A 12,803-nucleotide genomic window follows, 5' to 3' on the forward strand; every position below is an offset into this window, starting at 1 on the left:
AAAGTGTTTGTTCTCTTCCACATGCGAAATCTGAATTATCTCCATATAATGAAAAATTATAAGACACTTTTATTCATGCATTTGACATGTTTCTCGCCTTCCATTTTCTGGGTTTGGGAAGGAGGCTCACAGGTCTTCCCTGAGAGGGGTCTGTGTAACTTCCAAAAGTTCTTTTCCCATTCTGAACAAAGACAATCAGTGCTGCTCCTTTCCTTAATTTGATTGTTTACAAGAGTTATGTTGTTTTCTTGGAAAAGAGTTTCAGCACCTGTTCTCTAATCTGCTTAGTTCTGACCCCATAGATTACAGGGTTCAGAGCAGGTGGAATGACTACGTAGAAATTAGCCAAAAGGATGTGGATATAGCGTGGAATATTCCGGCCAAACCTGTGGGTCATAAATGAAAAAAATGCAGGAGTGTAGAAAGCCAACATGACACACACGTGAGAGCCACAGGTGCTCAGTGCTTTGAGCCGGGCATCATGGGAAGGCAGTCGAAAGACAGCACGAAGGATCTGGACATAGGAAATGACAATAGCTATGATGTCCAACACCAGGATAGAGATGGCACATAAACCATAGATGATGTTGACCCTGATGCTGGCACAGGACAGGCGGGCAATGCCCATGTGCTCACAGTAAGTGTGAGGAATAATTTGGTGTCCACAAAATGGTAACCGTAGGATGAGTAGAACAAAGGGTATGGCAAAAGACAAAGTTCTCAGTAAGATTATCACTGCAATGATGACTACCACCTTGTTTGTCAACACCAGTGTATACCGAAGAGGGTTACAGATGGCCACATAGCGATCATAGGCCATGGCCACGAGCACTGCCGACTCCATGCCAGTGCAGAGGTGGATAAAGAACATCTGAATGAGACATCCCTCAAAGGAGATTTCTCTCAGGTTGAACCAGAATATGCCAAGCATCTTGGGGATGGTGGATGTGGACAGGCCCAGGTCGATAGATGACAGAATGGCTAGGAAGTAGAACATGGGCTGGTGGAGGCTGCTCTCAGTCTCAATCACAGAAAGGATGCTGATATTCCCAAGAACAGCTGTCAGGTACACAGCAAAGAAAGGGAAACCAATCCACATATGTATATGTTCCAGACCAGGGATCCCCAGAAGGAAGAAAGAGTAGGGACGAAATACGGTAGTATTAAGTGAGACCATTTTCCTGGTGTATTTTTATAGTGAAAGATATTATAGATCAAGTACCTCCCATTCTCTGAATAAGCCTCCTCCTTGCTTAGCACACAGAGAAAATGAAGGAATTAGTGAAACATTTATTGTACCTACCCATAATTGAGACCTGAAAGTGTACAAAATTGAATGGTAAAATGAATTCATATGATTTCAGTATACATCATCATATCCATTCAATTAAATTGAATATTGTTATTCATCAAAATTTACTGACTACCTAACATAGATACGCCAAGTTCTGTGCCAAAGATGAGTTAGAGGGCGCCTGGGTGGCTCAGTGGGTTAAGCCGCTGCCTTTGGCTCAGGTCATGATCTCAGGGTCCTGGGATGGAGTCCCACATCGGGCTCTCTGCTTGGCGGGGAGCCTGCTTCCTCCTCTCTCTCTCTGCCTGCCTCTCTGCCTACTTGTGATCTCTCTCTGTCAAGTAAATAAATAAAAAAATCTTAAAAAAAAAGAAATTGTTAAAAGATGAGTTAGAGAAGATTCCTTTCATGATGGAACTTAAAGTTTTAGTGGTTGAAACAGTTTTAGTGGTTGAAACAGTTAAATTTAATTTAAATTAAGAAAATAAGTGCCAAGATAAAGTTTTTCCCTTGCTTCTTATGTGCACAAAATATTTCCTGAAAATTATTTAGTATTTTATAGAAATATTATTTGATTTATGACTATATATATTATGTACAAGATAGGAACCTAATCATAAACACAATGACAGCCATTATGATTCTGCGTGGATCACACTTCTGAGCTAAACATATATAATATGTCTTTAAGGAAACTGCAAGTATACCAAACCAGAAATTTCAAGACAATTTTGGATCTATGTAGGCTTCTCACTGTTCAAGTTCCCAAAAAAATTTTTCATGCCATAATCATCTTCTGATCTCTCCTTTCTTGCTGATACCAGTAATAGAGAATAAATCTGCCTTGAGGTTTTATCAGGAAGCCATACAAAAATTCATTTCAAGATAATCCTCTTAATCTGGGTCTGCTCAGAAAAAAAATCATATATTCCTCTTCATTTCTGTTCTGATGGTAGGTAAATAGAGATTTGCTCTTTAAGTGCCTTCCTGCTGATGTCTGTCCAGAAAGGAACACAGATCTACACATGGGCACAGAAACATTAATGTACAGTTTTATAAAATTTCACAAAATTCATAAATATAGTGAATTAATTTATATAAACCACTCCTGGAAACAATCCATCATTTATCTGACTATATAATTTATTACAATATATATGCCTTAAAAACTCTAAGTACATTGTGATTAAAACCTCTTGCATTCCCTTTCATATACTTCCATATAGATAGATGAAAGATAAATAATGATAGGTAGATAGACAGATAGGCAGATAGATAGATGGACAGACAAATGTCTGCACACAGAGAGAGAAGTTCTGGAACTCAGAAGAAGTAAGAATTACAATTTTAAGAAGTTACCACTAGCAGGAAAGTAGATCTAATCCATACCACTAGAAGACTATCTCCTTACTGACATGACAATTTTGGAAGAACCTGGAGGGCTGAGCTAAATGTATTATAGTTATAGATCACTTTTGATGTGCTCCACTCCCTATAGATAGGATTAGGCCTTTCCCTTGTTCCTCTGCTCAGCATTCTGTGAGACTGCTAAGTCCCGTGCAAATGAGAAACAAGCTACAAACGACATTAGCCAGAGTAACTATATTAGACATTGTGTCTGGGGATGGAAGTGTGTGTGTGTGTGTGTGTGTGTGTGTGTGTCTGTGAGTTGGAAGGGTCCATTGCAACTTGGGTCTTGGGCAAATTGCTTAAGAAATCCTAGAGAGAAGAGTTTGATCACAGGTACAGGGAGGAAACAGTTAAGATAATTAGTCAAGCAAATTAATTCCAAAAAATAGAAGAGGTATTTCAAGAAAGCAATATGAACTATATAGGAAACTATCCCTAATTTGAACTGGGAAGACATATGCAAGGAAAAGCATTTAAACCCAGGGTATTTGGGTATTTGGGGATTAAGTAGAATCTTATAATCAGATTTCATTTTTCTGTGATTGTGATTCAGCTAATTTAGAGTTTAGTAGATGAGAAATGGCATAATGTATAGTAGCAGACATTAGGAATTAAAGTCAGAGTCTTCCTGCCATGTGAATTTGGTTAAATTATTTCCCCTCTTTGGGTCTATAATTCCTCACCTATGCATGAAATGAGGCTAAAATGCCTATGTAAGCTGAATTCTTGCAAGGTTTGCGTGAGTCAAGATGGGTCATCAAAAATGTAGAGTTACAATTACTGGCAAAAGCCTATTGATAAGAATACAATAAAATAGAGAGCTATAGTGGAAGTGGTTTGCCTTATCTCAGACCTTCAAATAATCTGTACATCAGGGGACAGCAGACTAAATACTGATCCTCACTTTACCTCCTTATATATATTTTGGTAGGGGTCCTAACATTTATAATAGAGTGTATCTGATTAAATCTATCATTCAACATTTTAGGACATTAGCATTACACACTAGAAGACCAAACCATTCCAAAATGATTAGCACTACCTTTAGTTGGAAGAAAGTAGCAAGTGGTTTAGTGTGTTTTACTATGTTGTAATTGGTAAGAGATAATTTCTGAATAGGTTAAGGTAAGTTCAATTATTATTCTCCCTCTATGTCAAAAACGCACTCAGGTTGGGGACATTTACCCAACCTTTAAATTAGATTAGAAGGGACTGAAGGAGAGGTAACAGCAAGCAAGAATCAGAACACAGGGAAAGAAAGAGCCTTGATAGATCAGTAATTAGATAGGCTCCAGGTCAGGGAAGAGCTCTCTGCACAAAAGAAATGGCAGAGGTGTCAAAAGATGTTGGAGCTGCATGCAGAGACAGTATAAGGGAGTATTAGAAACAAAAGAAGCAGTTGCTCACGTGCACATAGAGATTATGCCAACACATTCCTACAGTCAGTTCCCTTATCCTCTGCCTTCAGTCAGCAAGTTTTTCTACTCCCCCCATCCTATCATCTACCACTTTTTCTTGTGCTCAGCTGGTTACAGATAAGGAACCATACCTCCAAAGCATTGCTTACCAGCAAGGACTCCTGGAGAAGTTAGCCAGTCTCCCCTAGCAACCTTCTGAACTCCTTTTGCTTTGGTGGGAGGATTTTTTATACTGTGGCCAAGCCTCTAGAGGGGAACTTTGTCTGCATTGGGATTCCCTAGGAGGAGAAGGGGCAAGAAAGTTCTGAGATCTGGATTAACTCCTTTTCTAGTGGAATAGAATATACCAGTCTCCAATAGACCATGTCCTGATTCTGGACCTTGGCTCCCAAATCTACAATTAGCATATTTTCAGTGGTATTATTATTATTATTAAATATTATTATTGTTTTGGTCTTATAAATTTTCATAAACATTTTTTCCAATACGGTACCTGGAATCAGTTTTAGGCTATTACTTTTGAACCTCTTCAAGGGAGGGGTGGCTTGTCCAAAGCTCCAAATATATATAAGCTAAAGGTTATATTAAGTCTGGGTATATCTTCTTAGTATCATGCAACTACCACCTTGAGTCAATATTTATTAAAAGTGAAGTGCTAAAAAGTAAAGAAGTACACTAACATTGCATCATAATGACTCAATATTTAGCATAATTGCACTATCCTGAAGTGAGGAAATGCATACAGTTTTGAATCATACAGAAACCTATCATGTCATCCCAGTGGAGGTTTCCCATCAGTAGTGGAAAGCAGGAATAAAAATGCAGAAGGCAGAGACTAATCATTTTAATCACTCTTTTCCTGACTAGTTATTTAAAGCCATGTATGAATTGCCTTATCCTTTCAATCTCCATTTTGAAACCTGAAAAATGGGGACATTTGTCAAACGAGTTTCAGTGTCCTACAGTCCTAACCTCATATGAGGATATCAAACCTTTTTACCAATGAAGAGACAGAAACAGAAAAGGAAGAGTAGTTCACATGGAGAGGTAGAGTTGAGTGTTTAAGCTTCCATTCTAGGAGGTTTACCATGAGTAACAGGAGCTGACCTTGGACATTCAGATGGATACATCAGTTTTATCATTCACTCACTGATGAATTGAAAAAACTATGCACCGACCATCTACTATGTGTCAGGCAACATTTTAGGCACTGCCTGTAGAGTAGTAAACAGCACGGACAGTGAAAGACAAGAAACAGAATAAAAATTACATAGATGACAAAAATGAACTGTGTTGAAATATAAGGCTCTGAAGTTGGAGAGGATGCTGATGGTGAGAGTTAGTCACTCTAAGTAACATTGTCAGGAATGTGACTTTAAGGTAAGGGTAAGGGAAGGTGGAGCAAGTCATGTGGAATCTGGAATGGAGTGATGGCTGCGGGAAAGCTTTCCAGGCAGAGGGAACAGCAAATGCAAAGACACTGAAGCTGAAGCATGTTGGATGTCATCAAGGAAAATGCAACTTTCACAGAATCCGAGTCTCAGATGTGGACAACATCAAGCCTCCTCAGACTTCCACACTCTTACAAGTCAGAAGGTCATCATTCAACAGAATAAATACCAAAGAAGATTCTCTCATACAGTGGCTAATAGTTAGGATAGTTCATGGCTACTCTTTCAGTCAAGAAGCCAAATTAAAATAAACTCAATTACTTGTTTGCTTTATTTGGTTTTATATAGCAAAACATGGCAACAGAAAAATAGAAAAAAAAATAACGTGTTACCAGAGTATCAATAGTGAACTTTTCTTTTAATTGACTGATAATACATAAATATATTTGCATGCCTTCTCATCATTTCTTCTACTAAATTACAGTAATCACTACAGGATATTTAAAGATCTCAAATACACAAAGAAAACAGAAAATGAGTGTTTTATTCCTTCAATCAGTCATCAGTCAGATTAGATGAAAAAAAGAATAGCAACACAGGCACACAAAAAAATGGAGGTAGGGATCTTTTAATGTCAACTCACTATTTTTATATATTAAGAAAATCGAGCAGTTTGTAGGGAGTGAGAGTTACCTGCACAAATTTCCAAATATTGCTTTAGTGTTCCCCTGGATCCAGTGCCTTTGTGGCCATGCTAATTCCAATACGATTATTATCACTATGAAAGTGATATATTTTTACTCTTTGAAATTTTTGGAATGTGTACCTTGACTTTGATAGTAATTTGATAGTGATTAATTATTTCTGTAAAATTATAATTTTAAAAATCTATTCAACATACCAGATGTCATATAAATATGAAGTTTTATGTTTCTTAAATTTTGAAATTATCATCATTTTTTCAAATATTTCACCTCTTCATTTGTTATTTCCCTGCTTCTAAAATTCATTATCGGGAGGAGTCAAGATGGCGGAGAAGTAGCAGACCGAGACTACTTCAGCTAGCCGAGATCAGCTAGATAGCTTATCTAAAGATTGCAAACACCTGAAAATCCATCGGCAGATCAAAGAGAAGAAGAACAGCAATTCTGGAAACAGAAAAACAACCACTTTCTGAAAGGAAGGACCGGTGGAGAAGTGAATCCAAAGCGACGGGAAAATAGACCCCGGGGGGAGGGGCCGGCTCCCGGCAAGCGGCGGAGCAACGACGCACAAAATCAGACTTTTAAAAGTCTGTTCCGCTGAGGGACATCACTCCAGAGGCTACCCGGGGCAAAGCCCACACGGGTCAGCGTGGCCTCAGGTCCTGCAGGGCCACAGAAGGATCCGGGGTGTCTGAGTGTCGCAGAGCTTGCGGGTATTGGAACGGGAAAGCCGGCTACAGAGACAGAGCCGACAGTAAGCTCGCAGCTCGGTGTTACCTTGAACCGGTCACAGGCTCGGTGAGCTCGGAGCGCAGCCGGAGGTCAGGCAGACGGGAGTAAATGGGTGCGGTTCTCTGAGCGCGCACTGAGGAGTGCGGCCCTGGGCTCTCGGCTCCTCCGGGCCGGAGACCAGGAGGCCGCCATTTGTATTTCCGTCCTCCGGAACTCTACAGAAAGCGCTCAGGGAACAAAAGCTCCTGAGCAAACCCAAGCAGATTACTCACCCCGGCCCCGGGTAAGGACGGTGCAATTCCGCCTGGGGCAAAGACACTTGAGAATCACAGGCCCCTCCCCCAGAAGATCAACAAGAAATCCAGCCGAGACCAAGTTCACCTACCAAAGAGTGCGGTTTCAATAACAAGGAGAGCAGCAGAATTCTAGAGGAGGAGAAAGCAAAGCACGGAACTCATGGCTTTTTCCCTGTGATTTTTTTTAGTCTTGCGGTTAATTTAATTTTTTTCTTTTTCATTTTTTGTTTTTTTTCTCGCCTTCGGGTAAAATTTTTTTTTTAACTGTTACCTTTTTCTTTTTTAACGATTTTTTACGAGATTATCTAATACATATATTTTTTCTTTTTTATATTTTTCTTAGGTGTTTTCTTTTTTAAATTCTTTTCCTTTTTTTTCTTTGGTTTTTCTTTTTTTTTTCTTTTTTTTATTCTTTCTTTCTTCCTTTTTGAACCTCTTTTTATCCCCTTTCTCCCCCCTCACGATTTGGGATATCTTCTAATTTGGTTAAAGCATATTTTCCTGGGGTTGTTGCCACCATTTTAGTATTTTATTTGCCCCTTCATATACTCTTCTCTGGACAAAATGACAAGACGGAAAAATTCAACACAAAAAAAAGAACAAGAGGCAGTACTGAAGGCTAGGGACCTAATCAATACAAACATTGGTAATATGTCAGATCTAGAGTTCAGAATGACAATTCTGAAGGTTCTAGCCGGGCTCGAAAAAGGCATGGAAGATATTAGAGAAACCCTCTCGAGAGATATAAAAGCCCTTTCTGGAGAAATAAAAGAATTAAAATCTAACCAAGTTGAAATCAAAAAAGCTATTAATGAGGTGCAATCAAATATGGAGGCTCTCAATGCTAGGATAAATGAGGCAGAAGAAAGAATTAGTGATATAGAAGACCAAATGACAGAGAATAAAGAAGCTGAGCAAAAGAGGGACAAACAGCTACTGGACCACGAGGGGAGAATTCGAGAGATAAGTGACACCATAAGACGAAACAACATTAGAATAATTGGGATTCCAGAAGAAGAAGAAAGAGAGGGGGGAGCAGAAGGTATACTGGAGAGAATTATTGGGGAGAATTTCCCCAATATGGTAAAGGGAACAAGCATCAAAATTCAGGAGGTTCAGAGAACGCCCCTCAAAATCCATAAGAATAGGGCCACACCCCGTCACCTAATAGTAAAATTTACAAGTCTCAGTGACAAAGAGAAAATCCTGAAAGCAGCCCGGGAAAAGAAGTCTGTAACATACAATGGTAAAAATATTAGATTGGCAGCTGACTTATCCACAGAGACCTGGCAGGCAAGAAAGAGCTGTCATGATATTTTCAGAGCACTAAATGAGAAAAACATGCAGCCCAGAATACTATATCCAGCTAGGCTATCATTGAAAATAGAAGGAGAGATTAAAAGCTTTCAGGACAAACAACAACTGAAAGAATTTGCAAACACCAAACCAGCTCCACAGGAAATCTTGAAAGGGGTCCTCTAAGCAAAGAGAGAGCCTACAAGTGGTAGATCAGAAAGGAACAGAGACCATATACAGTAACAGTCACCTTACAGGCAAAACAATGGCACTAAATTCATATCTCTCAATAGTTACCCTGAATGTTAATGGACTAAATGCCCCTGTCAAAAGACACAGGGTATCAGAATGGATAAAAAAACAAAACCCATCTATATGTTGCCTCCAAGAAACTCATTTAAGCCCGAAGACACCTCCAGATTTAAAGTGAGGGGGTGGAAAAGAATTTACCATGCTAATGGACATCAGAAGAAAGCAGGAGTGGCAATCCTTATATCAGATCAATTAGATTTTAAGCCAAAGACTATAATAAGAGATGAGGAAGGACACTATATCATACTCAAAGGGTCTGTCCAACAAGAAGATTTAACAATTTTAAATATCTATGCCCCCAACGTGGGAGCAGCCAACTATATAAACCAATTAATAACAAAATCAAAGGAACACATCAACAATGATACAATAATAGTAGGGGACTTTAACACTCCCCTCACTGAAATGGACAGATCATCCAAGCAAAAGATCAGCAAGGAAATAAAGGCCTTAAACGACACACTGGACCAGATGGACATCACAGATATATTCAGAACATTTTATCCCAAAGCAACAGAATACACATTCTTCTCTAGTGCACATGGAACATTCTCCAGAATAGATCACATCCTTGGTCCTAAATCAGGACTCAACCGGTATCAAAAGATTGGAATCATTCCCTGCATATTTTCAGACCACAATGCTCTAAAGCTAGAACTCAACCACAAAAGGAAGTTTGGAAAGAACACAAAAACATAGAGACTAAACAACATCCTTCTAAAGAATGAATGGGTCAACCGGGAAATTAAAGAAGAATTGAAAAAAATCATGGAAACAAATGATAATGAAAATACAACGGTTCAAAATCTGTGGGACACAACAAAGGCAGTCCTGAGAGGAAAATATATAGCAGTACAAGCCTTTCTCAAGAAACAAGAAAGGTCTCAGCTGCACAACCTAATCCTACACCTAAAGGAGCTGGAGAAAGAACAAGAAAGAAACCCTAAGCCCAGCAGGAGAAGAGAAATCATAAAGATCAGAGCAGAAATCAATGAAATAGAGACCAAAAAGACAATAGAACAAATCAACGAAACTAGGAGCTGGTTCTTTGAAAGAATTAATAAAATTGATAAACCCCTGGCCAGACTTATCAAAAAGAAAAGAGAAAGGACCCAAATAAATAAAATCATGAATGAAAGAGGAGAGATCACAACTAACACCAAAGAAATACAAACTATTATAAGAACATACTATGAGCAACTCTACGGCAATAAATTTGACAATCTGGAAGAAATGGATGCATTCCTAGAAACATATAAACTACCACAACTGAACCAGGAAGAAATAGAAAGCCTGAACAGACCCATAACCAGTAAGGAGATTGAAACAGTCATTAAAAATCTCCAAACAAACAAAAGCCCAGGGCCAGACGGCTTTCCGGGGGAATTCTACCAAACATTTAAAGAAGAACTAATTCTTATTCTCCTGAAACTGTTCCAAAAAATAGAAATGGAAGGAAAACTTCCAAACTCATGTTATGAGGCCAGCATCACCTTGATCCCAAAACCAGACAAGGATCCCACCAAAAAAGAGAGCTATAGACCAATATCCTTGATGAACACAGATGCGAAAATACTCAACAAAATACTAGCCAATAGGATTCAACAGTACATTAAAAAGATTATTCACCACGACAAGTGGGATTTATTTCAGGGCTGCAAGGTTGGTTCAACATCCGCAAATCAGTCAATGTGATACAACACATCAATAAAAGAAAGAACAAGAACCATATGATACTCTCAATAGATGCTGAAAAAGCATTTGACAAAGTACAGCATCCCTTCCTGATCAAAACTCTTCAAAGTGTAGGGATAGATGGCACATACCTCAATATCATCAAAGCCATCTATGAAAAACCCACCGCAAATGTCATCCTCAATGGAGAAAAACTGAAAGCTTTTCCGCTAAGGTCAGGAACACGGCAGGGATGTCCATTATCACCACTGCTATTCAACATAGTACGAGAGGTCCTAGCCTCAGCAATCAGACAACAAAAGGAAATTAAAGGCATCCAAATCGGCAAAGAAGAAGTCAAATTATCACTCTTTGCAGATGATATGATACTCTATGTGGAAAACCCAAAAGACTCCACTCCAAAACTGCTAGAACTTGTACAGGAATTCAGTAAAGTGTCACGATATAAAATCAATGCACAGAAATCAGTTGCATTTCTCTACACCAAAAACAAGACAGAAAAAAAGAGAAATTGAGGAGTCAATCCCATTTACAATTGCACCCAAAACCATAAGATACCTAGGAATAAACCTAACCAAAGAGGCAAAGAATCTATACTCAGAAAACTATAAAGTACTCATGAAAGAAATTGAGGAAGACACAAAGAAATGGAAAAATGTTCCATGCTCCTGGATTGGAAGAATAAATATTGTGAAAATGTCTATGCTACCTAAAGCAATCTACACATTTAATGCAATTCCTATCAAAGTACCATCCATCCTTTTCAAAGAAATGGAACAAATAATTCTAAAATTTACATGGAACCAGAAAAGACCTCGAATAGCCAAAGGGATATTGAAAAAGAAAGCCAAAGTTGGTGGCATCACAATTCTGGACTTCAAGCTCTATTACAAAGCTGTCATCATCAAGACAGCATGGTAATGGCACAAAAACAGACACATAGATCAATGGAACAGAATAGAGAGCCCAGAAATAGACCCTCAACTCTATGGTCAACTAATCTTCGACAATGCAGGAAAGAATGTCCAATGGAAAAAAGACAGCCTCTTCAATAAATGGTGCTGGGAAAATTGGACAGCCACATGCAGAAAAGTGAAATTGGACCATTTCCTTACACCACACACAAAAATAGACTCAAAATGGATGAAGGACCTCAATGAGCGAAAGGAATCCATCAAAATCCTTGAGGAGAACACAGGCAGCAACCTCTTCGACCTCAGCCACAGCAACATCTTCCTAGGAACAAAGCCAAAGGCAAGGGAAGCAAGGGCAAAAATGAACTATTGGTATTTCATCAAGATCAAAAGCTTTTGCACAGCAAAGGAAACAGTTAACAAAATCAAAAGACAATTGACAGAATGGGAGAAGATATTTTCAAACGACATATCAGATAAAGGACTAGTGTCCAGAATCTATAAAGAACTTAGCAAACTCAACACCCAAAGAACAAATAATCCAATCAAGAAATGGGCAGAGGACATGAACAGACATTTCTGCAAAGAAGACATCCAGATGGCCAACAGACACATGAAAAAGTGCTCCATATCACTCGGCATCAGGGAAATACAAATCAAAACCACAATGAGATATCACCTCACACCAGTCAGAATGGCTAAAATCAACAAGTCAGGAAATGACAGATGCTGGCGAGGATGCGGAGAAAGGGGAACCCTCCTCCACTGTTGGTGGGAATGCAAGCTGGTGCAGCCACTCTGGAAAACAGCATGGAGGTTCCTCAAAATGTTGAAAATAGAACTGCCCTATGACCCAGCAATTGGGTTTGGGAGAAGTGGGTGGGATTATGGACATTGGGGAGGGTATGTGCTTTGGTGAGTTCTGTGAAGTGTGTAAACCTGGTGATTCACAGACCTGTACCCCTGGGGACTAAAAATATATGTTTATTAAAAATAAAAAATTAATAAAAAAATTTTAAAAATGCCAAATTAAATAGGGGAAAAAATATTGTGGCATAAATATTGATGAATGTGTGTTTATTGTATAGTTATTTTTCATCCCGTGTACTAATCCCAGAGAGTTGTCAATCAGCTGGAATTAATTTCCATCATTATATTTAGAAGCTAGGAGAATCCTAAGTTGGTCAGAACTGAAGGGGGAGGTTCAGTTGGTGATAGTTGTGTTAATGAGAAAAAGTAGTTAATTAAGTGTCCTCTATTATCTTTAGGTCTCCTATAGGACAGAGACTCTCTGGTAACCTGTACTTTATATTTCTGAAGACTTATGCCTTACAAAATAGA

The 12,803-nt window shown here is 38.8% G+C and overlaps 1 protein-coding gene across 1 annotated transcript; it reads right to left on the reverse strand.

Annotated features, from left to right (window-relative positions):
* Positions 1-235: 235 nt before the first annotated feature.
* Positions 236-1,177, reverse strand: LOC101671787 (olfactory receptor 52E1-like). The gene has a single exon (XM_004768245.2). The coding sequence runs from the start codon at positions 1,175-1,177 to the stop codon at positions 236-238; it is 942 nt and encodes a 313-aa protein (XP_004768302.2).
* Between the last annotated feature and the right edge of the window lie 11,626 nt (positions 1,178-12,803).

This window comes from Mustela putorius, unplaced genomic scaffold (genome assembly GCF_011764305.1).
Source record: "Mustela putorius furo isolate JIRA1106 unplaced genomic scaffold, ASM1176430v1.1 tig00003987_pilon_pilon_pilon, whole genome shotgun sequence".
Taxonomy (NCBI): domain Eukaryota; kingdom Metazoa; phylum Chordata; class Mammalia; order Carnivora; family Mustelidae; genus Mustela; species Mustela putorius.

What these genes read in the sequence shown, in the direction of transcription:
- LOC101671787 (XM_004768245.2), bottom strand. Translation starts at nt 1,177, where the DNA reads ATGGTCTCACTTAATACTACCGTATTTCGTCCCTACTCTTTCTTCCTT.